The 25,760-nt window shown below is 48.7% G+C and overlaps 1 protein-coding gene and 1 long non-coding RNA gene across 5 annotated transcripts in view; one reads left to right on the top strand and one right to left on the bottom strand.

Moving 5' to 3' along the window:
• The window catches only part of CNTNAP5 (contactin associated protein family member 5), a 597,575-nt gene that overhangs the window by 64,256 nt on the left and 507,559 nt on the right, over positions 1 to 25,760 (bottom strand). For all 4 annotated transcript variants that reach the window (XM_073241652.1, XM_073241653.1, XM_073241654.1 and 1 more), the window contains 2 exons: positions 20,909 to 21,148; positions 13,333 to 13,554 (listed from right to left, as the gene is read on the bottom strand). In XM_073241652.1, the coding sequence (XP_073097753.1) occupies positions 13,333 to 13,554; positions 20,909 to 21,148 (462 nt within the window). The remainder of the gene's footprint in view (positions 1 to 13,332; positions 13,555 to 20,908; positions 21,149 to 25,760) is intronic.
• On the top strand, positions 2,022 to 5,011 carry LOC140850517 (uncharacterized). Its single transcript, XR_012133465.1, has 3 exons — positions 2,022 to 2,062; positions 3,190 to 3,373; positions 4,698 to 5,011. It is a non-coding gene; the product is annotated as an uncharacterized lncRNA (long non-coding RNA).

Below are 25,760 nucleotides of genomic sequence, written 5' to 3' on the forward strand. Positions count from 1 at the left end.
CGTCGGGGCCTATGGTACAGGACGCCCAGGCTTACTCGGCGATCTCTGCAGGGAGCTGGAGCGCAGGACCTTGCAGGGGGATTTGCCTGCGCTGTCTCTCTGGTTCCCATTGCCGGGCTTTCATCTGAACCGTCCGGGACTCATCTTTACTCTCATTTGTCTTTTTAGAGGCCCCGCCTCAGGACGGCAATGCAAACAGCTGACACCCAGCAGGTTTCCCTTACGGAGCTGATGACTCGCTAACATTTTTTTCCCTCCCTTTTTTAAATGCAGTGATTTATCGGTTTCAGATTGCCTCTCTTTGAAGATAGTTTTCCTCAGACTCTTAAAATACTTTGAGAGGGAAAAATGCCTAACAAAATTAGAGATAAGAGGATAAGAGCAATCCATTTTTATTATATGCTACTTCTTAAAGTTTCTCATGTTAGCTTCCACGCTGTTGTTATCCACTTTAATTTCTTCTGATTCTTAGCTGTGCTTTAGTGCAACACAAAGATGTGACAGTGAACTAACTCTTTTAAAGATGAACCACTAGAATATGCTTCTAAAAAGGTTCTTTTGCTTAAAAAAAAAGTGCCCTGTTGCAGTCAAGAGCTTCTAAGCAATTTCACTAGAAAACGTTGTCTATAACGGTGGAGTATTTATCATGCGTAGACACCGGGCCCCCAGATGGCGCTAGACCAGCGCTGAGTCTCCGAATCAGCATCACAGCTGCGCGCCCACCAGGCCGGCACAGACTGGGACCACTTCTGCATAGGCTGCCGCAGGCGCCCGCTGGGAGGGGCCCGGGAACGCGTCCCAGAAATGATATTAAACTTAGACTTGAAGAAGTCAGATTCTGTCAGTGAAGAAGAAGTGATGGTAGGAAGGGAAAGAATGTTTCAAGCCAGGGTAACAAAACGCACAGAGCGCCAGGGATGAGTGATGTGTTCAATGGTCTGAACATGACTCGGCATGGATGAGGGACAGTGGGGTGTGCGAATAAGCACTGAAGCTTCACAAGGAAGCAAGCAACTAGGACTGAAGAGAATTTGGAAATTAGCCCAAGAGCCATGGGAGCTATCGGAAAATTCAAGTACAGGAATGTATTAAAGAATGTATTTGAATGCATTTGAATTCTATAAAGATGGCCCTGGTCAGAAGGGGGAATGAGTTAAGGGACACAGGCTGGGAGGTCAGGAAAATATTGGGTGCCGTTGCACTAATCTGCTGAGACTCAGATTCCAGGACAAAGACAACCACCCTGGGTGCATAAACATTTGGACAGACAGGAGAGATGGAGGAAGCTGATGCGACGCAGGGGAAGGAGGCCTGATGAAATCAGGGGACAGATGGACCCCAGAGGGTCAGGGAGACGCAGTGACACATGCTTCTGATGTGGGCATCAGGGTGGGTGCAGAGTCCTGCCCTGGGTGAGGAGGACCCAAGCAAGGGAGGATCTGGCTCTGGTGTGCGTGTGTGTGTGTGTGTGTGAGAGTGTGTGTGTGTGTGTGTGTGCACATGAGAGCGTGTGTGTGACTGTATGAGTGTGTGTGAATGTATGTGTGTGTGTGACTTGTGTGTATGTGAGTGTGTGAGAGCATGTGTATGTGTGTATGTATGTGAGTGTAAGTTTGTGTGTGTGTGTGTGTGTGTGAAGCTTGAGGCCAGTCTGAGATGTGGAGTGAAGTGCAGCTGTCCCCTCACACAGGACAGGTTCCTCAAGGCGACACAGGTCTACCTAGTCACCAAGTGCAGTCATGGGAATGGGTGATGCACCCCAGGGTGGGTGCCAGAAGTGCCCCGAGAAAGCCAGCAGGCTGAGGACATGGTGCCTGATGGAGGGCTGAGTGGCAGCAGCCAGCAGTGTGACAGGCCACGGGGCCCAGGCCGGGCAGACCTGCCACGGTGCCATGTCCTGGCAGGCTCCACACGGGCTGTTTGAATAAAGCGCACCAAAGTGCTGAGGAAGTAGAATATCTATTTGTTATATTGAATATTCCCAACTAAACTGTTTCCTCCACTTATTTCTCCATTCATTCAGGGAGGCACGCGATGCATTGCCCGAGGACGTGGCCACTGGGTAGGTGTGCGACTTGGCACGATCCCCTAAAGCGCCTCAGCGAACATCCTTCACCTGCTTGCGTGGGCTCACTGGTGGGGGAGGAGTGAGTTTCCTACTAACAGAATCATACATTTTCTACTGCGTATTCAAACAGTGGACTTATTTCATGTGCTTGATTATTGTTTTTAAAAACAATACATTTTGAAAGTCAAATACTATAGAAAAACTTAACAGGAGAAAGCAACCCTCCCACCATGAGCCTCCCCCCCAGGACCCTCCTCCTCACGTGCATTACATCTAGTCCTATTAGTCTTTCTGTCATTTCCCTTCAGCTTTATTAAATATGTTGCTGTTTCCTAATTTATCAAGTGTAGGTATTCTGCTTTGCCTCCCCACAATGACAGGTGAAGGATTACCTTCCTGGGACCCCGTCACACATGGCCACCCACCCTGTGCCTCCGACATGAGTGCAGGGCAGTCCTGGTGAGGATGGTTTCCAAAGACCATATTGCCATGTCCTTGTAAACGCCCCTCTTTTCAGGCATCTACCCCTTGTCAGTGTGCTGCCTCCTCCCAGGCCAGGATTTCTCAACCTCAACGCTACTGACATTCTGGGCCAGGTTATTCTGTGTGGGGGGGGAGCGGCCAGGGGTCCCTGGGATGTTTAGCAGCATCCCTAGCTTCTATCCACTACTTAAAAGTAGCACTTTCATCTTGATCATAAAAAATGTCTCCAGAGGTTGCCAACTGTCCCCTGCGGTGGGGTGGGGGACCACGCCCGGCTGAGGACCACCGGCCTAGACTGGCCGCTCCTGGGGACTTCTGCATCGCCGTTATCCTGAGGTCATCTAGCCTGATCTGCAGTGGGAAACAGTGTCCTGGGTACTCTGTCTTTCCTTTTTATACGTGTTTTTGGGTGATACACACCGTGGCAGGGGGGCTTTAGGAAGCCCCCTGCCTTCTATGCGTAACAGTGTTTAATTTCCTCCCACCCAACATTGCACCAGGTATCCCTGCTGAGTTCAGGTTCTAAAAGATTCTGATTTCTGTCTTGGGCACTCTCTATTTTGTGTATCTCTCTCCCTCTGTCCCCGCCTTTCTCACCCCATCTCTGGGGAAAGCCAAGTGACATGCTGTCTGTGCAGCCCTGTTGGACGTCAAAGGATAAAAGGCTGGAAGTTCCTGTCAACAGCTGCATGGAGCTTGAAGCAGGTGATCGAGTTCCCTCAGGTGACTGCAACCCAGGCTGAGAGTGTGACCTTCTCCAAGAGCCTGAAATCATGCACGCAAACCCACCCCAGAATACTGAACTCTCACAGAATTGTGTAGGTGAGAATGTTCTTTTAAGGTGCTAACTCTGAGGGTAATTTTAAATACACCATTAAGTCAAAATGCACGCACATCAAGCAGCATCCTAATACAGGTGTTTAGGACCATAAATGATGACCTGAGATACCTCTGCCCCTCAGGTAGGACACTGGTTTTGTTCCTCCATCACACATGACCAACAGTTTGGCTAAGCACAGAACTCGAATTTGAGAACCACTTTCCCTTGGAATTGTCAAGATGCTCCCATGATCTTCAAACTTCCAGCGCTTCTGATTAGTTCTATGCTAGCCCACGTCCTGGCCCCATCGGTAGCAGAGTCAGGATTTCGCCTTTGTTGCTGAATGCGTCTTTTTCTGCTCACTGCGCCGGGTAGGGACATACTCTTATGTTATGTTTCCTTTATTCTATGTAGAATTTTCTATTATATATTTGATCATATCCTCTCCCATCTGTTTTCTTCTTCTGTAAATCCTGCTCCATGTTGTTTATCATGTTTCAACCCTCTGATTTTCTCTTCTTTGTCCAGTTTTTTGTATTTTTGTTCGACTTTCTAGATTTCTCACATTTTGTCTTCCAACCTTGTAGATTTTCAATGATTTCCTCTACTGCATTTCCAAGAGTTCTTTACTACTGTTTGGTAGTTTAGTGAAGAACCATGCCCTTGTTCCATGCATTGATATATTCTCCTCCCTCTCTGAAGTTTATAGTTGCAATGCGTCTTCTGCCTCCTACATTATCTGGGTTCTATCCACTTGATTTGCTCATTTGCTTCGATCCTTACCTTTCATTCTGGAGGTTTTTGGGATTATCTGATGGGCCTGGTTCCCTGTTCACACCACTGAGACCCTACAGACTGGACTGAGATCCCATGTGTAGGCTGGGTTTGTCGACAGAAGGGATGTACTGCTGATCATAGGGGTAAAACAATTTTTTTCAGTGGGGCACCTCTAAAATCCTAGTTACCAGGTATATTTTTTTGTGGGGCTATTCAGTTCTTCTCTGGGAAAACCCTCTTGTCTCCGGCATGAGGAATGGCAAGGCTCCGTGTACGAGCTCTTGAAGGAAGGCAGGGAAACAGGCTGGGACACCACAGGCCAGTGGGTGGGCAGATGTCACCCCTTTCCTGTCCACAGCTTCATAGCTCCACCTGCCCTCAGCCTCGGAAGCTGGCTCCATCTCTCCATGCTCTGGTCTTCTGGGCTGCGGGGGAAAGGAACTGGCTTATCTGCCTGGAGAGGGGAGGGTGGGTCTGTGTGCAGAAGACACAGCAAACAGCTTCCTGTAAGAATTCACCACCTGTGCCTCTGACTCCCGCTCCATCCAGATTCCACGGTGCACGGAGCGTCCAGGCTGAGCCCCTGCCAGGACGCCTTCCCCGTGGCACGCCACGCAAAGCCCTGATCGGGGCCAGCTCTGCTCCTCGCCTGTGGCCAGACTTCAAACGTGTGGATACTTTTACCTGAACCATGCTTGGTGCTCCCCTCTTTGTCTCTTTCAGTTTCTACTCTCCTTTCCCTGGTTTCTTTATGTCATTGTGAGGAGTTTAAGAACAGTGACAACAGCCTTGTGCATCCATCCTCCGTGTTTAAATAAGAACATGCATTTACTACATGGGATTTTTCTGAACCCCTGAAACATTCTTTGAGCTCTATTAATAATATTAAAATTACTTGTTTGAGAAAGTAGCTCTTCCCCAAGTGCTATTTATTTCACTCTGAAATTTCAGTTGACACTGGCCGGCCTCTGAGCTGGGGGATCTCACTGTACCCTGCGACTGGCACTGCAGACACTGGCATCAACAGGGTTTTCCCCCTCGGCCGTTTGTGGGCTTTTCTGGGCACCAACATACAACTGGCCAAATAGAAGGAGATAGCTGGCAGCCCCTCTCCTTGGCAATGCCTTCTGGTGCCCGGTGGGGCTCTGGCACTCCTCAGCACCCCATCATTTCACACAGCCCACCGTTAGGCAGCTCTGCAGAAAGGTACTGCTGGGGATTACAGGCCACGACAGAGCACACACCCTCCATGGAAGCGAATGGAGGGAAATGACAGGCGCTCACCAGGTAGTATGAATGACACGAGAGGCTGGACATGGAAGCCAGACAGCCTGCAAGCGACAGAGTGAGTCGTGGGTGTTGACCGTGGCCACACGGTTCCTTGCTGTGCTCGTGGACTTGCCGGCCAGCCTGTCTCCTGACCTGCCCATTCTATCCCCACAGCCACCGTGCCTGCGAGCACTGGATGAGCGAATGCCCAAGCGCTCACCTGCACCTGGGCACGTGGGAAGCGCCTCCAGGAGTCAGCCCCCACCAGCCCACTGGGAGACCGAGGAGGGTCTCCTGCGGGTGGGGGCAGGAATCTGAATGGGACTCAGGTTGGAGTAAGGCTGGAAGCCCTTCGCCCTCGCCCTACTGCAGCTTTAAAATTGAGGGGGTTCAATTTTCAGCCCTCATGTCTAAGCACTGAGAGGTCAGACTACTTATTAAAGTGGAAACACACCTTCAGTAACTGTGAACGAGGAGAACCCACAATAACAAGGGCCTCCTTGTTGCATGAAAGGTGATTAACTACACGGAGAGCAGAACAGACCCTGAGCCCGGGGCTCTGCTGACTCGGCGCCACATCTCAGGCTCTGAGTATTTATAAGATCAAGTGGTCTAAGAGGAATAAAACCATGTCTTTTCTCTGAGAAAAGCTTTCTTCACAAAGACTTCAACTACTTTCTTAATCCTTAAGCCTCTAATTAGAGTTCTAGGCCAAAAGCTATATTCAGACCCCATTTTCTCCACCCCTGGCTTAAAAAAAGAAATCAAGGCAGCTCGGTACCCAGCGGGCGCTCTGCTCTGTTTTGTAATAACGTTTTCTTTTTTTTGTATTTACCCACATCTTTCCTTCAAATAGGTTCTCATTAATCCTCGGCACTCCTGTGAGGCCCTCAACCATCGTGATTATGCCAGATTTACAGAGGGAGAAACACACGCCCGTGCACGCCTCTCCCGTGTTTACAGACACACAAGTGGGTGGTAACTGATTGTCATGCTACCGCTGCACGCAAGCAGCCCCTTTGAGAACACAAGCAGCTGCTCAATTCTTGGAAAATTTCTGAAGAGTTGTTTAAACTGGAGAAGTATGAAGTAAGACCGACCTCAAAGGCCCTCAGAAAATAAAACTGAAGAATGCCAGCTCCACAGAGTCCCTCTTTCCAAAGCGCACTGCCTTCCACACGCGCCTTAACGGTGATAATATGATGGTCCTCGGGAAGATGAGTTAAGACCATTCACACTCAGCAGGGGAACTTACCTGCCTGTCCCCCTTCACTGGGAAGCCCTTTGTGATGTGCTGAGAGGGGCTGTGGTTTCTCCCAGCAGACCCCACTAATTCTAGGGAGTCTTCCCACGGACAGCGTGGGCTGATCCCACACTCTCTGGGTGCAGACCTCCTCCTATAGCCGAAGAGCACGAGGGCCCACTGTGCTCTGGGAACTCTGCCACATGCTGACATTTCAGAGGGGAATTGCATAGGGAATACAGCCGTAAGAAGCTCCTACCTGACTTTCATTCTCCAGTTGTGAGCGTGTAGCCCAGCACCTGCCACATGGCAGGCACCATGGCGAGGATGTTTCTGTCTCCCTCAAAGCCTTATGTTGATGCCTGAGCCCCCACTGTGGCTCCATGTGGACACAGAGCCTCTAAGGAAGTGGTTATGGTTAAATAAGCATGAAGGGTGAAGCTCGGAGCCAATAGGATGCACGGCCTTTGCAGAGAGCACAAGAGGAGAAAGTGCTTTCCCTGTCCGCATAGGCAGTGCGGAGGGGCCGCGTGAGCGCGCGGCAGGAAGGGGCCAGCGGCAACCAAAGGCGGGCACCTCTGCTGCCACCAGCCCTGCCCCACACTGACCACCAACCTCCAGCCTCCATATCCACGAGAAAATACGTTTCTGCAGACCAAACCCCTGAGGCTGTGGTAGTTTGTTATGGCAGCCCCGGCAGACGACTCAGCAGGTATGAAATAGCTGTTGGTAGAGTTCATTGTGTTCTGTTACCTTCTGGTCTCATTTCCACACCAGCCTTTGATGACTGCTCCTTGCCCAGGGGCTTAGCCAACTCAGGAGCTGCCAGTCCCCCATTCTGGTGTCCTTGGCACCCATCCTTGGTCCCTGGTGGCAGCACACGCCAGCTCCGCAGCCTGAGTGTGCAGGATGCAGCGGCGTCGGCCCCGCTCTGGCTGGGCCGGGCAGGGAGCAGAGCTCGGCATTAGTCCTGCAGAGTCGGCTCATCAGCTCGTTTCATATTCCTGTGTGTCTGCCTTTCAGGGACATCACTCTAGCTCCCCGAAGGCCTGCTGTAAAGCAGGTTTGAGAACAGCGCTCTTACAGTCTTGTTTTCAGGCTTTGGCATATGCAGCGCGGCCGCCTGCGCCTCATCTTCCTCCTTCCTGAGGTCGTGTCCAACCCGTAGGGACTCTGCCCATAGCAATGGGCAGTTGTCACACCCTTTGTATTCATTTTAATCCCATTAACCTGAATCCTCATTTTCACATCTGTGTTCTGATAACCCAAGCATGCAGATAATTCATGTTATTGTCAATAACAACACGCACTGTTTAGTATGTTACAGTCTCCTTGCATTATCTCATTGGATCTTTGTGTCAGCTGACTGAGCCGCTAGAACAAATTACTGTGGATTGGGCAGCCCAAACAGCAGATGTTCCCAGTGCTCTGGACGCCGGTGAGATCAGGGGGCCGGCCAGCCGCGTCCCCGGGGGGACAGAGCACACTCAGAGTCCCCTTTAGCAAGGACTCCGTCAGATCAGGGCTCCCCCACCGTGACCTCACTTAGCTTGGATTACCTTCCTGGTCTAAACACAGCCTCACTCAGTCAGGCCTTTGACAGCGGGATGTGAGGGGGCACAGCCCAGCCCACAGCGATCCTGGACCCGCGGGCACACCATGAAACAAGGAATGGACGACAAAGAGAAACTGGAGAGGTGGCCCCGACCCCGTGTCACTCATCACGCCTCCCCCTTTCCTCCCAGCCCTCCCCCACCTCAGCCCTGCAGTGGACTGACTGTGTGACACCAGAGATGCCATTTGTTCCTGCCCATCTCACTGTCCTTCCCCAGAGGGAGGAGGCAGGAGGGAGTTCTCCTGGCTGCCCCTTGAGGCCACAGTGGGTCACCACAACATGACTGTGGGACGGAGGGCGGCACCCAGCAGGGCCTGGGGTCTCCCACAGAGGTCAGTCATTCCAAAGCACCAAAATGTTGCCTGACACAAGACTGGAGACTGAAGGGGTCAGGGTGCGTAAGGCAGGGGACATGGGGCATTTCCCTGGCTTCTCTCTGGCTGTTTAGCGGGGTTCCTGCTTCTCTGAGGAACCCCAGCATATAGTGGGGTTAGAGAGGGTATGTCAGGGGACAGAGTTAAAGTGTGAGGGTCATCTGTGAGGAAGCAGTGGAGGTGGCCCGTGTCTGAGGGCCCCCCAGCCTGGCTAGCACGAGGTCTGCCCCCTGAAGACGCTCCTCTTCTGGTTTCCTGGAGTCAGGCAGCTGGGAATGTGGTGTCTGAGCTCACCCATACCCCCTCCAAGGTGTGTGCAATTGCAGTGCATCTTATGAATGCGTGTGTTTAATAAAAGACCGATTAAAGGAAATGGGACAAACTGTGTGGTGCTGGAGGGCAGCTGAGCAGCCGCTGTGGAAAGTGACCTGCAGACCCTGTGCCGACTCCGGGCCCAAATGACTCCGGCATAGACTGATGGCCGCAGAGTCAGTACGTGTCTAAATTTGACTCTACGTCTACCATCAAGGAGACAAGAAAGGCAGATGATGAAAGAATAGAGAAGGAAATTCACTGAGGAAAATATGTATTTCATATGCAATGGGAATAAAATGGAGAAAATGAGGACCCATCAAAGACACATTTTATTTAAAAAAAAAATGTCTGCCTGGAGAACATGGACATCTTTAGGGGCCTGACTCCAGGGTCACCAGCTCCATGAGGCCTTCCACACCCTCCCTTCTAGAAGGAACTGGTCACTATTTGTTTCTGTGCCTCTCTCCACCCAGAACAGACCCTATCCTAGTGTCTATGACCTGCTGTGGATCTACTTATGATCTTGCGTCTGTCCCCAGCCTACATCTTTGCAGGCAGGGCAGGATCCTGTCTATCTCTGTCTCTCAGACGGGAAGTGGTCCTGACACAGGATGGATGCTCTGAGTACGTGTCAAAGGGCAAGATGGTTGAGAGCTCACTGTACTGTGGAGAAGGCAGAGCCGCCCGCCAACAATGCCGTGCAAGCCAGGTGTTTCTTTGGGGGGCTCTCAGCAGCTCCCCCAGACGCCCCTGCCCCTCCGGCCCCCTTCTGAGACACCACCCCAGGCCATGGAAACGCAGCCCTTCTCTCACCCAAGGACTCTCTGGCCCCAAATGCCTTCCTGCCTCTCATCTTCCATCCCAGAAATTAAATCCCTTTTCTTCCTTTAGGAAAAGGGACCATTTTTCCTTTGAAAACATTGAAAAGACAGGAACAGCTTAACCTGAATAAGTCTCCAATTGGAGAAATTTCATGAAAAATAATGAAGGGCAAAGAACAGCAGACCTGGCAAATCAAAGCCGTGCCAGGGAGAGACTTGGAGGCATGACTTGGAATCACATTGCTCTTCTCCCCTGGCCTGGACGCCCCTATCAGACCCATGTGCAAGCCAAGAGTTCTGTTCAGTGTTCATAGCGTTCACCCAGCCGGGTCCTCCCCAAGGCGTCAGTACCCGGAGTGCGGAGCCTGGAGCCAAGCCGTGTGACGTGGCTGGCTGGGGCATTTTCCTTCTCCTGGGGATAACCAGAAGGATTCTTTTGAAAAGTGACCCTCTCATCACATTTCCAGATCCCCAAAGATGTTGTAAATCAAAGAAAAGTTAAGAAACCTGTATGAACAGAAGATTCCTAACTCCATTTCAGGGAGGTGAACCAATCTTATAAAATCCTTCCGGAGAAACTCTCCTCAGTCAAACCTTTACCATCTTTGTTTGCCGAATTTTGTTCTCAGTCTGTAAGTCTTCTTAACTCCCATTAGCATTTTCAGTGGCATATGTTTCATTTCAGCAGTAAATGTATCCAAGTCACACTAACAATACTCCTACCTCCTGTGATGCAGTGTCCCCGTGCTACTCACCGGCAGGCGGGCCAGTGGCCTTACGCTCTGAACTTGCTGGTCCACAACCTAAGGAGACACCAGTTCCTAAATCCCCAGGGAAGCATCTCCATGTGTGCAACCGGAGCCCGAGCAGAGGACACTGCCAGGAAAGGGCTAGAGAATCATGAAGTCCATAGCCTGGGAAGAAACTCGGACCTTATTTTTCTCCACTGTCCACTTCTAGAATTCTTAGTTACAGCTTCTCTGAAAATCATCATTTAATTACTACTTGACGACCTCCAGTGCAAGGACTGTCACTCAAGCTACTTTCCTCTATTGTTATGACCCCTGAGTTCCTAGGAGACTCATCCTTAAAGTTAGGCAAAGTCTAACGGCTGGTTAGACTGCTTGAGAAATCTGGGCAACCTGATGTCCTAATGTGTCTAGACTGTCTTTCAAAAATGGACAGGGCATTTTCTGAGTCTTTTTCTTTGCATGTTTAGACAGAACTGCATCCTACTTTTCTTTGTTGTCCCCACAGTTCCGGATACTGTGAGGTGGGTTCAGTAAACGCACAGCGAGTCAACGAGAGAGTGACTCAATAGCAGACCTCTTTGTTGTGTCCCTGTGGTCTCAGGAGGTGGCAGGCAATGCCCAGGGCCCCAGACCCTGGGTCACCAGCCTTGCCTGCTGCGATGAGAGATCCCCAGAGCCAGGGGCAAGGTGCTGATCCCCTGGGGCCACTGGGGGGAGGGAGGGTCCCTCCTTGCTCACCATGGCTTGGACACCAGGTTCCCAAGAGTTAGAGCAGCTGCAAGGCCTGCCCTTTTGCACCTGCCTTGAGATCCAAGCTTCACAAAGATGAACAAACAAGGCACAAGAATCTTCTGCACTGGGCTGGAGTTTCAGGTGCAGGTGCCTGCGGGGTCACCAAGTGGGCAGTGCATAAAAACTGGGGGGAGGGCAGAAGTCAGGACCACTCTTAGTTAGGCAAGAATACAGAATAAGCCACCAGCCTCTGCGGGGAGGACTGAATTCCAACTCTTTGCCTTACTCGCTGTGGGATTTTAAGCAAGTTATTTAACTTCCATATTTAAGGTCTTAATTCCTACAACTATAAGATACTGAGTATATATTAATATCACCGATGACACCGGGCTGCTGTGAGGATTAAGTGCTGTGTACATTAATTAGAACAGTGCCCAGCACAGAGTAATATATCTATCTAGAGAGATACATTAATATATATAGATATATTAATATAATTATACATAATAACAGCATACGGAGTAATTAACATACACACAGTCTGACGAAGCCACTCCCATGCGCTGACCGCATCTGCCCACACAGCCTGGCAGGGGCCGTGCCCACAAGGGGCTGTCGGGAATCGCTCTCACCTCCATGGTCCACCTGATCAGTCGGACCGCACCACTGCAGGGGAAGATTGCTGGGCTGAGTGTCTGGCCCCAGCCGGGTCATGAACTGGCCACTGGCCCATGTCGGTGAGTTCATTAGTGCCTCAGAGCCCTCAGGCGGCCTTACCAGCCTCACAGAGGCAGTGCCAGGGCAGAGCTCAGGGACTGACACAGCACTATAACGGTGCCGATCATACAAATATCTGCTGATAAATACGAGGTCTGATGACCCATAATGCAGCCTTTCTCTCTTGCAGGCTCTTCACCACCAGAGCGTCTGGGAGTGACCAGTCATCATCCCAGGCTCTCTCTCTGCCCAGCGGGACGTCACTATTGTTACTGCACTATTATTATTGTACTTTGATGATTCCCTGTGACTCCACTCCCAGGCCCACTACTTTTGATGCTTAATTTAGGCCTTCCCATCATTCCTTAATTTCAGTGCTGTAAGCAGTCAGAAAGCAAGATGAAGCCAGGAAGAACAACCTTGAGGACAGGTAGGGCAGGGGCAGTGGCGAAGTCTGCTTGAGGCCCAGGGGCGGCACAGTGTGCATGGGCGTCCGGGCCCCTTTCTCCCGGGCACCCCCACAGTCCAGCCTGCGGTGGATGCCTCCAAAGCCCAGACCCACCCCATCCTATCAGGAAATCACATATCCTTGATCACAGGCAAGGGTCTTGGGACCAACCCGTGCCCCTCTGTGCCCTCTCTGCCTGTCAGACGTTGTTCCATCCCCTGGGTTTCCATTTCAGAGCTCATGGCCGTGACTGTACCAACAGCCTACCATTGCAGGGTGGAATTAAGCAGTGAGGGAAGAAGCCCCAGCTCCTCCCAACAGCTGTCTAATGAGGAGCCCTTTCCCATTCTCTGTGTCCTGGACGCCCTGTATCACTCTTAACCTCCCCATGGTCCATTTTTGCACAGTCCTTTCACAATCTGACTTGCAGAAGCAAGCCCCATATTCTGCAAGGTTACAACTCACATATACACCTAAGACCCAGGCAGTCACCTTCTGCTAAAGAAGCCTGGGTTTAGGAGGGTTGGTTCAACAGCCCTTGGGAAGGAGACTGCAGCAAGGTGACACGATACGTGGGACGAGTGTCCTTCTGAAATCCAGGTGGCTGGCGATTGTCTCCCTTACACTTGTGGATTCCAGCACCAAATAAACAGCAGAGTTACTGTTACACAGTGAGGCAAGCTCAAGTCCGTGTGTCTGAGACTGGCCATGACTTGACACTGGCTCTGAACACTGATCCCAACTCCCAACAGTAAGTACGACCTAGGGTTTGGCTGGAGGTATGAGAGAAGCTGCCCAGTGGGACCCAATCTAGGTGGCAGTCACGCGGGGCTCCAGGGCGCTCACACTGTCCCCCAGCCCACCTGAAATGCCCGGGCTTCTTGCTGGCGGCACTCACCATTGTCGCAGAGCAGGGTGGCCAGGGCATCCTGAGAAGAATTGATGTAAAGCAGGAGGCTGGGCGCCTGGGCTGTCACGAAGCTGACTGCAATGTTTTCCTTGGGTAGAGCTGCATCTGCATACATCGCTGAGGACGGGAGGCTTGCATTCTTGGTCACTGGGTACGGTTCTTGAAACATGTAAGTAACTGAAGTGCCAGCCTCAAATGCAGCAGAAACCTCTGCAAAACACAAGAGGGGGAAGTGCACCCTGAAACCTTCAGTGGGTCATTCGAGAGAGCTGAAACTGTGTATTGCTGGCGACCCATGGAGCCCTGTATGAGAGTTTGCACCTGAATTACAGGCTTCCCCCACTATGAAACTGCAGGAATCACATGCCTCCCATGATCATTTTGAAGCAGAAGATGTTATTATTATTTACAAATGACAAAGCATGGGGCTTGCAGAGGTTAAGTACCTTGCACAGCTGGTAAAAGAGCTCAGATTTGTATCTAGAAGTTCACATCCAGTTTAATATACATTTGCAGAATAACCACCATGGGACAGGCTGATTTCTTGAGATACAAAGAGAAAATGTCCCTGCCTCCAGGATAGTATAGAGAATTTTACTACAGCCTTTTACTTTCCAAACTGCATTCCGAACAGCTCTGTGTTTGCCTGGTGCGTTAGGACTGTGAGTGGTCCCTAAACTCCTGAGGACAGGACCCTTGGGGCCAGCAGCACTTCCCTGTGGTGTTAGGCAAAGGGTGAGGGGCTCATGGAAACAGAAGAGAGAGAATCTGTGGAAACATTAGGAAACATTTTGGTATTCAAGTTTTTAGAGGTCTAGGAATTGATACTGTTTTCCAAGAAAAAAAAAAAAAGGCAAGACTTGGGCAAATTGGCTTTCCTATGGAGAGTAATAATGCTGTTAGGGCAACAACAGATAGGGTTCTGTCGCCCCCAGTAAGACAGGTGGAACCCGCAAGCTGATGCCGTTCAATCTTCAGGAGCATGCGCATTCCCCAGCCCACCTGGGTAATGTCTTCACTCCAGCTGTCATCATTTTAATTCCATGCCACTAAATCAGAGGCACTAGATCGGAAGCCTCACTCGATCTCTCCCTGTCTGTGTGGTCCCAGGCAAGTGACAGGGCCTGTGAGGACCGTTTCCTCATCTGACAGATGGAGAGAAGACACTCGCCTCGGTAGTGCTTCCATGTGGACAGATGAGAAGATGTGCACGCAGTGCTTACGAGGGATAGTCTCAAGTTTGAAGTCATGCACTTTCCAGATTGGAGGAGAATTTGCCCTGAACCCATCCCAGTTTTCTTCACAAAATATATCTGTTTAATGACGCACATCTGTCCAAATGCGAAGCTGCTCTCTTTCAATCAAGGCTGCCCTTAAGTTCACTTTCAGCTTTATCTCTGTACAGTGTCAGGGTAGGGGGAAGCTTCTGCCAGCAACACACTGAGAACCTCCGACATAAAGACCGGGCAGTAATCATGAGGCTGCTCTGCCACAATTCCTCTTTGTCCCGAATGATACATGGAATGTTCCTCATTCCCTAGGAAATCCTCTATTGAGTTGGTGGCCCCCAGGACATAACCAAATGTGGCTTTAGCCCCCTAACTCCATTGCGAATTGGTTCTACTTTTGTGAAAATTCTGTAACAGCCTGTACTAATGCCAAAAAACTTAACACTGCATATTCATGCATCTTGCTCAGCAGTTTGGGAATAGCAACTGCTTTCTACTAACATTTAGAGAAAGTGTTCTGCATTTATCATTCAGGTTCCAACATCAGAGCTCCTGATTACAGAGACATGCAGAGACTCCTGACCGAGGATTCCTGGTGATCATCGGTTTGATTCAAGCACTTTCTACATGTGAATCTCCTTGCCGCCTTCTGATCTGCATTTTGAGCCACACTATCTCCCAGTTAACAGAATAATGGCTTTTATTTGAGGTTGGTGTGTGTTCAAATGTAACTATAGTTCAGAGCATTCTATTATGAATAGCACATTAGATATGGGCATATATATTATATTTTCTTCTTTAGACTTTGGACAGGAAATTAAAATGAAAGGAATTTTTAAACTAGAAATGTCCTACAGAATCCCTGTCTTCCCTCCGTCCTTAGTCCCAGTTCTAATTATTTTTAATGCTTGGATGTTGTAAATTTCAAGAAGCTCAATTCTGCAAAACACCTGCATTCTTTTATTCTCTCAATTTCTTACATTTCATAATTTAAGAGGTTAAGCTCACCGATCATATTTAAGGTCCCTGACTGATTTTTTCAGAACATCCAGAACCACTGGGCTAAGTGGGAGAAAAACCTTAGCATGGAGGTTATCTTGCAGGACCATGAAGCTACCGCAGGGCTGGGACCAGTACCAGCGGCGTCCCCTGAGGGCCTGCCCGGTGGAGGGGCTGGCTGGGTATAGTCTGAGGAGACAGGACACACATTAAAAATAATGCTAACAACCCAGTGGAAGAACCCCAGGGTGTGATGTGTGAGCCACTGGGCAGCCATGGCTCCAGGGGCCCAAGGAGTCAGAGAACACCTGGGGGAGGGCTTGGCTGGGCCTCCCGCCAGCAGGAAGGAGGAGGCGTCGCTAAGAAACATGGTGACGTTGCAGGGGTGCATGTCTCGGCCTCCAGCCTCATCGCATGTGCCACCGAGCCACAAGCCATTCCCGGGAAGGCAGAAATGAAGTCGGTCTTGTGGTGGGTAGGAGGACGGGAAGAAGTTACGTCAAATCGTGGGATGTAGGAGGGACGCAGTAAACAAAGCTGGTCTTAATAACAACAGTAGAATTAGATTTAGAATTACAGTAAGGGTTTAGGCAGGTCTGGGTGATGAGGATACTGGCTGCCTAGAATCAGATAGGATGTTATTAATTCAGAAAAACATCCATCAAAACTAAATGGAACAATTGGAAATTTGAATGCTGAGTGGACATTTTATAATAGTTTAAGAATTGTTATTAAATTCTTCTTAGAGTGTTATTCCTGTAGTATGTGTTTTTAGAGACTCTATCTTTTACCAATATATATTGAAATATTTGTAGGTAAAATGTTGTGATATTTCAAATTTACTTCAAAGTAATAAAGGAGAGGAGAGGGTTACTATCAATGTAACATGAGCGCCATAAGCTGATAATTTTTGAAGCTAAACAGTAGATCCAGGGGCTTCTGAGGTCCTTCTGTCTCCCACAGCACATGATTGAATTTTTCTGTAGTAAAAAGTGAAATACATACATACATGCATATACATATATGTATATAAGTTGGCAGGAAGGAAATATTAGAGTTTTTGACAGGATTTGGCAATTGGCAAAGAGTACTTAAATATACAATGTATCTTTTTCACAGATATTTCATTGCTAAGGAAATAAACAGTGCATGTATCTATCACCACATTACTTGCATGCAAAATTTGGGCCAATCTAAAATTCCAAAGCAATAATTAGAGCAATCATAACCTTGGCAGACATTCTCTCAAGGTCTTTGTGAAGTGCTCACTGGATGCCCCCCATAATCCTTTTGTGAAATACTCCTGAATTGTTCAAATTTTATAGAAGAGAAAAATGAAGGAATCATGAGGCTTAGTTACATAATCAGTGTCACATGCTGGAGGCTATGGGTGAGCCAGGATCTGAACTCAGGCCGAGTCCCACCACCCCACCAAGCTTCAGTGTTCTGGGGATAGAATGGGTTAAACGGTAGGCAACTCCACCAGATGGAATATATTGCAATCATTACAACTGGTGAGTTAAATAGGAATGTCTATGCATTGAAATAAAGACAATTCAGGTTATGAGACGTAGCCAACAGAATTACCTCAACTCTACTAAATGGAAAGAAAACAGGAAGAAGGAAATCAGATTTTCTTTTTAATGCTTGTCATTGAGTAATTGGATCGGTTTTTACTTTTCTAGACTTCCAATTGAATTTCCAAATACAATTCCAAATTTATTATCTAACATTTTAATTAGAAAGTAATTTAAATGCTAACACCATGACAGTCATACCCAGATTCTTTGTATAGTGCTGAGGGTGGAGATTGGCTAATGACAAACGGTGTCGGGGTAGCTGGATATCTACCTGCACAAGAATGAAGCTGGTCCCCTACCTCATACCATACACAGCAATTACCTCAAAGTGGCTTAAAACTAAATGTAAGAGACAAAACTACAAAACTCTTAGAAGAGAACATAGGCAATAAATATTCATGACCTTTGGCTAGGCAAGGATTCCTTAGACATAACACCAAAAGCAGGACAGAAAGGAATCAACAGGAAATTAGACATCACCAAAAGTGAACACTTTAGTGTTTCAAAAGATACTACAAGAAAGTGAAAAGGACAGAAAATATTTACAAAGCATATATCAAATATGGGAATTAAATTCAGAATATGCAAAGAATTCCTACAATGGGACAACAAAAAGAAAAAAAATAACTCAACCAAAAGAATGGGCAAATATTGAGATAGGTATTTCACCAAAGAAGGCATATGAACTGCCAGCAGGTACATGAGAAGACGTGCAAGGCCCTTAGTCGTCAGGGAAGTGGAAGCCCGGAGCGCACACCCATGGGAAGATGGGTCGGGCAGGCAGAGAACAAGTGCCGGCGGCCGTGTGGGGGAGCTGGAATCCTCCTGCTATGCTGGCGAGGGTCTAAAACGGAGCAGCCACTTGGAAAGCAATTTGCTAGTTTCCTCCAAAAGTAAACACACGGGTACCGCTCGACCCGGCAGTCCTGCTCCCAGGGGTACACCCAGGGGAACAGAAGACACAGGTCCTCACACAAACACGCACAAGAGTGTTGGCATTATTCATAAAAACCAGAGGATGGATTCCAGTGTCCATCAACAGATGAATGAACAAACAAAATACATTGCATCCACACAATGGAATATTCTTTGGAAATACAAAGGAATAAATTATGAAAAATGCTACCTTGAAAACATTATGCAAAGTGAAAGAAACCAGACACAAAAGACCACATATTCTATGACTTGATGTATATGAAATGTCCTGAGAGGTAAACCCACAGCGAGAGGAGGTAGATTGGGGTTTCCAGGGACTGGGGGAGAGGGGCGAACGGGGAGCCGCTGTCGATGGGCATGAGATTTCTTCTGGGTATGAGGAAAATATTCTGAAATTAGTGGTGATGGTTGTGCATCTATATTTATATGGTAAAAACCACTGACCTATACATTTTAAAAGGGTGGATTTTATGGTATGTAAATTACATTTCAATAATAAAACAAAGAGGAAACACACAAAACAACAAAAAATACCTATTTGAATCCTATCACTATATTCCTATACAGACTTAAATTAGGGTCCTAAGGGGAAAAAGGAACCAGACAGTTGCTGGATGGATCCCCAGGCCTGACATTTATCAGCAAGTCCCTAAGCCTCTGTGAATGTCAGTGTTTTCACATGTTAAATGCAGATATTAATATTTTCCCTATTTCACTGGGGTTAGGGGTTATTTGATGCAGTCAATAATTAGTAGCGAATTTGGTGATCATTATTCCTTTGTACCGTAATCAAAAGAATGTGGATCACCTCGCTGGGCCGTGGTTCTGGCCCAGGCACTGGTAATGGGCGAATGTCCCTAATTCTACTCCAGATGTTTCCGGTACCTGCACACCCTCAAGCGCCCGTGCCACCGCAAGTTAACAGGGAAGACTGCCCCCCCAGAGAGCGTGCCTGTCCGGGGCCAGCCTGTGGCTAAGGTCTCCCACTGTGCTCCCAAACTACGTTTCCCAGCGGCAGCTGGCATGGCCAGAAGACCTGGTTAACAGGTTCATCTTATAAACTCTGTAGCTGCTGAATACAAAGAGAACGGTGTCCTAGGGGTCGGAGGCAGAGGGAGAAGTTTGGAAACTGTGAATCATGAAGCAAGCTGAAAAGGCTAAGCACATATTTGTCTGTGTCACATATAGATCAAAATGAAAAGTATGGAGAGGGCACAGAGGGTACTTCAACACAGCAATCAGAGGACACGGCGGCAGGGACAGAAGATGATTCATAGGGGTTGGTGCAGAGAAAGGGGCCAGTGAAAAATTAGGCTAAACTTACAACATGATCTATGACATGTTTGAATCATGTCCCTGGAGAAATGCAGAGGTCCACTGTTCTTTTTTTCCCAAACAGAAGAGCTGGGTATAGATCCTGCAAAACAATGCTGGCGTCCTTCAGCGACGGGCCCGGTTGGGTTTATTTCTGCATTTGCCCCTCCTGGGTTGTGGGACCAGACTAAGGGCGGCATTTAATGTTTTCAGGGCAAGTTATTCAGACCTCCCCGTGTGAAAATCAAGTCGTGCTTTGCTGGTCTTAGCTCATCTTAAGAGCCTGCTGGGGTGGGGCGACTTTGAGCTCCTACATGGGGACTAACACACAACTGGCCCTAGAATTTGTGCGGCTTCCTTCCAAGCAGCACAATGCTTCCTGCAATAAGCAGCAAGTGATTCAGTCTAACTGGGGGAGAAACCAGCATGAATGAACGAAGAGCTTCGATTACGTGCCCTTCAAGGTGAACACTTTTTTGGGGGCTCTTTTTTCCCCAGTGCTTTAAAGTTCCAACAGTAAGGTGGACTAAACAAAGCATCTAGGAGAGGTGTTGGGAAATGTGTTTTAGTGGACTGAGAGGAGTTCTGTATAACTGCCGCCATTGTTTGTATGTAAATGGCGTTCCAAAGTGATGAAAACATTTTGATAGTTTAAGTGCTGCTTTTGAAATACCGTTTACATTTTTTGGTCAACAAACATTTTTTTTTTTTTACATCAACAAAGTAAACTTGAAAGTTCTGCAAAGGTTGATAGTGGACCTCATCTTTGCCCTTCTATTTGAGAAACACTAAGTATTTATATTGAATGATGAGATTTTATAGTTTACAGAGTCATTCTGAAATTATCTAGAGAATTCACACCATGACCATCATGCCTGGCCCAAGGCAGATACCCTCAGGGTCAGCTTTGGTCAAGGCAACAAAGTCATACGGTCAGGAGGGGTGTGGAAAGACACTGGGGCAGGAATTTTGGTTCTTTGTTCCATTCCATTCCAGTCCCTGATGACCTGGAGTGAATCGCTCGGCAGGGCTTTTAAATCTTCCAACCCCACCTGTGTCACCTGCAGAACAGATTTTACTAGATGCATGATACGTGTTACTAACTTAACTACATACTCCCTAGCAAAAAGGATTTAAGGTGGCTTACGTGTCTCTCAGGCCCCTCCAGGGCTGTAGTCTTGACTCTGTGATTGCTCTTGTGGACTGAGTCATGGAACTGGAAATAAAAGATCAACCCTCACTGCCTGGCTGACAGAAATGAGTCCACTCTCCCAGTGGGCAGCTGGCTCCTGGCACTAGGATGGTGTCCTGTTACCCTCCATCCAGCTCAGCGGCAGTGCCATGCCCGACAACTGTGATGAGTGTCTGTCATCCTGGTCAGGAGCTCTGCCCGTCTCACCCAGGAGACTGAGGGAGGTGATGCATCATGGGACTAAGGGCACAGCCTGACTGTGGCTTGCAGGCTCCACACTACAGCACGTGCGGAAACCACAGCGCCTACCGTACCTGTTTTGCAGAAGGGCCCTTCATAGGGCGAGTTGGTGCAGTCGCAGAAGTACCCACTGAGCTTCTCCACGCACTTGCCCCCGTTGTGGCAGGTGTGGCCGTAACTGCTGCAGTGGCCTGGGCATCCTGGCCGCACGCCGGGTGTGACCTTTGCCCTCTCCTCCAGGTCCAGTCTCTGCCCATTCAAGTGCAGGGAGCGTATGCATCCTAGGAAGCCTTTCTGTCTCGATGATGTTCCCCCTGAAAAGTGCAAGGAATACACGTCAGGTCTCACAGGGTTCGATGCCTTTAGTTCAACGTTGACGTTGGTAACAGTTAATTAGTGTCCTGTTGTCATGCTGTATTGAACTTCTCTATTAAAGTTCCCAGTAAGAACTAGGAATTCAAGGAGCCTCGAAAGAGTATGTCTTTCTAGGCTAGGAAACCCCCTCTTCATCCTGCTACTGGAAAAATAGTAAAAGACTATATAGCTCATGCAGAATCCTGAACTTCACATGGTTAAGAATGAAACTTCAGATGGCCATGTTCCTTGCAAATGAGATAAAATATGCTCTTGCACAGTCTGTCACAGGCTCCTTGGTAGTGGAACACGCATGCAGATTGTCCCTCATGGCAAAGTCAGAAGCAAGCTATTCGGGGCACCAAGTTAGGAAACTGCGACAAGTTCTGCAAAGCTCATGGAGCACAGGGCGGTGTGCTGTGCAGAGGGCGGACCTCACGGCCAGAGAGCAGGGAGTCAAGCTCCGTGTCACTGGCTGACTAGCCACATTGGCCACCACATCACCAAGCCTCAGCTACTCGAGATGTAAAATAAGAATGAGTCTATTTAGTGTGTTTATGCTACAGATTCACTTAGACTGTGACTACAGTGCGTGCTCAACCACCGCTCTACACGTCCCTTCTCCTGAGCCCTCCCAACGGCTGGGACCAGAGGTTGTCAGTGTAGCTGTGCAGATTAATTGCTCCAAATGTTTATTTAGAAGGGAAAGTTCTCTTTCTGGAACACAGAATAGGACTGTAACCCAACTTTCTGCCCAGGGCACACCTTGAAGTTTCCAGAGAGATTCACAAAGCCCATAGCAAATTATTCAAGAACAGAGGAGGCTCGAAGCCATAACTGTTAGAAAGCCAGGACCCCAGCAGGTCAGCCCTCTGGTAAAATGATGTGTCCTGAGAAACGACAGCCAAGAAATTAAGCCAAATCCCATCTGCAGCTATTTACTGGGTTCTGGGAGTGCTGGGTGATCCAGAGAAGACAGGTCCAGCCTGCCTTTAAGTTCTATTCCAAATCCAACGGTGTGGGCTCAGGTCCACATTCCTGAAGAACTGAGGGACACACTGTGGTCCTGAAGGCTGCAAAGGGCGCCCCTGGAGAGGAGATGTGCTGGAAGACGTCTGGAGCAGGACCTCTTGTCATCTGTCATCTCCTTCCTCAGGCCCTTCTTAGCCTCAGCCATTTCTAGCTCATCAGCCTGAAACTTCATTAAATCCTGGTCTAGAAAACTACCAGATAAAAATACAGTCCTAGCAAGGTGGGCACAGGTGAGAATTCCGAAGGATTTATATGAGACCAGGAGTCTCCATGCTAAACAGGAAACTAAGTCTAAGTTAAAGAAATAAATAGGCGACCAAAAGATTTCTGGCATCGGTCAACCTAGCAACGTGGACAAGGAAATAACTGGAAACAGGGATGGTGAGGGCATAGGGTGGATATTAGGGGGTCAGGAGGTGTTCTGTCTTCCCTGAATCATACCAGGTCATTGGACCTGTGCATGTATGTATAACAGTTACTGTCTGCACCAAAAAACTGAGAAAGGACATTCCTAAAGAGTCGATTGAGTCCCTTATTCTAAAATAATGCTAAAACACCACTGAATTTTCTGTTCTGATGAGTGATACCCAAGCAGGCCATGAGGTCAAACCCAAATTATATTCTCTTGTCTGTCTCAGTTTTGGTGAGTAAATCTCCTTTTAACCACAAGATAAATCAATTACAAATACAAGCAGATCATAAAGTAAGGTTCATTATTTCTTTTCCAGAGACTGTGTAGAATAAAGAGGGGAGGATTTATGGAGTCAAATGTTTTTAAAAATATTTTTTCCCTTATTTTTCAGTCTTTCCCTGTGGTAGATTTGAATAACTCTTCATATATCTTGTTAGTGGCATTTTTCTTCCAGCAGATGTGGAAAATGCAAACTCCGCTGCACATTTTCTCACAGGTGACACTCAACACATTTAGAAAAGGAGCAGAAGGTGGCTGGGGCGTTTTCTCTGGCAGCGATGTACCCCTTGAGCTCTGAGACATATAAAGTATGGTGAGAATGACCCAAAACTAGGGGATCCTTTCAATCCCAGACGCTGACAAAACACCGCGACACAATGAACTATGAACTAAATTGCACAATGAATTATATTTCAGTTTTCACCAGGCTGTTTTTTTTTTTATTTACAAAGGAGAAATTAGAGGCCCAGCTCCTTTATCTTTACGGAGAGGTAGCACGTGACTGAGGCTAGAATAATTCTGAAAAGGTGCCCCTGGCGCCCACACTCACACCTGGTCTCCACTTCCTGACGCTACCTGCTACTTGCAGTTGGAGGCATGACTCTGTTGGAAACTTGAATTCTGCAGAGCAGGGCAGCCATGGCCTTCCCTCCCCCTGGCTCACAGCCCCTCTCCCCGGCCTGCCCAGCCTGGGCACATGCTTTCTGGGGTATCTCTGCTTCCTTCCACACCCAGAGGGGAGGTCCAAGTGCAACCCCCTCAGGCCTCCTTGGAGCCCTCAGCAACCCTGTAAACCATCCTCTACCCTGACTTCTCCTCATGCGCCACTTTGCAATCAGAAAACCAGCGGAATGTGAACATTTGATTCTGTCCTTCCTGTTTAATGTCCTGGAGCCCTTGTCTGGAGCAGTGAGCTCAGCTCTCTCAGCAGAGCTGATGGAGCATGACAGATCTGGCCTCCTCCCACACTCTCTGCTCTGACCTCAGTGCCCCGGGCACCCTGAACTACTGGCCCCACCAAGCCCCGGGTCAGCCTTGGCTTTGGGCTCTTCCTGTGCCCCACTTAGGTGACGTGTTGTCTTCCCCCAGCTCCCCACTGCTCATGCTGCTGTCCTGCCTGGCAGAGCTCAGCCTCAGCTGCACCAGGGTCAGCTGGGGTGACAGGTGTGCGCTGTGCTTGGCCACACCCCCACCAGGACCACTTAACCAGTGGACATGGCCTTCCTGTGATGACTTTGCAACTGCTGCTCTAATAGAATGGCTTTTCTCCTTCCTTGTCTGCATCTTGTCTAGAGTTCACCATAAGGCTGGAAAAGCAACAACAAAAATGTAGGAAACATTATTCTTAGAGCAACTGGAAGTCATGTTTTTTGAGGCTTCTACTTAATCTGCAAGCTGCTTGAAAATCATAACTGTACCTCTAATTTAAAAAAAATATATCGGTATGCCGAAACTTGCTGATTCTGCATTGAATTCTCAGCGGGAAAGGTGTCGTTCATGTCACTCATGCTGCACAATGAGGACGCAGAGCCAGAAAGATCGCTTCTCCAAAGCTGAGGATCAGACACAGCGAGGAGTCGGGCTGGGATCTCTCGGCCTTCCAAGCGTGCACACCTTCGGAGCCCTAAAAACCCTACAACAAACGATCTGACGACACAGCGCCGTCGGCAGGGATGTTCCGCCTCCCTCCTCTGGCCTCAGATGGTTTCTCCCGCCAGGCAACGTGCACGTGTGCGCTTATCCTCTGAGCTCCCCATCACTCTTCCTGACAACTCACACCACCAGCCGGCTCGCCCAGCCAGAAGCAGTTCTGCATGAAGCTCTTCGGCCGGCCCTGGGCACCCGGTGTGTTTATGATGACGACGTTTCCTTGGACTGAGTACGAATCAACTCTTAGAAACGTCACTATCATCATTCAGCGTTCATCTCAGAAAACCTCCACGCGTCAGCTCGACACACGCTCATTGCTTCCAGAGAACATCTCAGTTCTTTGGGCCCTTCTTGAGTGCAAGTGCAAAGCCCGTATTTCTCTCCTGTGGGCCTGCCTGCCTTCCTGGCCACGCGCAAGCCAGACTTATGTGTAGGGCCCTTTCCCTGGAAAACACCGAATGGGCCACCTCGGGCCACTGTTGCACAACAATGAGCAGTGTGACTTCCTTTCTTCCCTCCCCTTCCCTTCCTCTTTTTTTCTTTCTTTCTGTTGCTTGCCTATTGCTCCTCATTTAACAGTCAGTAACTGTTTTCTACATGAACTACTTTGTCTGAAGTCTTCAGCCAGCTGAGGTACAGGCATATTTACCACCTAGATTTCCAATTCTGAAGTGGCAGCAGGCTTGGCATGTATACGAGGGATAAAGACAGACACCCTCACCACCCGTTACCTTCTGTTTCTGCCTGGCCTCTCCGACCGGCAGAGTCTTTAACCAGAAGGAAATTCTAGTGGAAACTTTGGTTCAAAATGTGATTTGCTTAAGGACAAAGTACGCATCTGATGAGTGTCGCCATACAGAGTGATTCTTACTCATGAATCAACAAACACACAATGTCCGACAACACAGATGACACTCCTGGGATGTTTAAGAGGCGAAGTGATGACAGCGATAGTCAGTGTGAGCCAGGAGCTTCCTGCGCAGAAGCCACTGTCCAAGCACGGTGCTTCCTGGGCGCTCCCTCCCGCCGAAGGTCCCGAGGATGGGACGAAACTGCGTGATGACCAAACAGTCTTAAAGGGCAAAAGACAAACTCCTGTTAAGGAGGAGGGACTGTGGCGCCTGCAAGAGCAATTGGGTGGGAAATACAGCTGACCCTCAGGTCCTTTCTGGCATCAGGAGAAGACCTGCCACCTTCTG

The sequence above is a fragment of the Manis javanica genome, chromosome 7 (genome assembly GCF_040802235.1).
Source record: "Manis javanica isolate MJ-LG chromosome 7, MJ_LKY, whole genome shotgun sequence".
NCBI classification, from domain to species: Eukaryota; Metazoa; Chordata; class Mammalia; order Pholidota; family Manidae; genus Manis; species Manis javanica.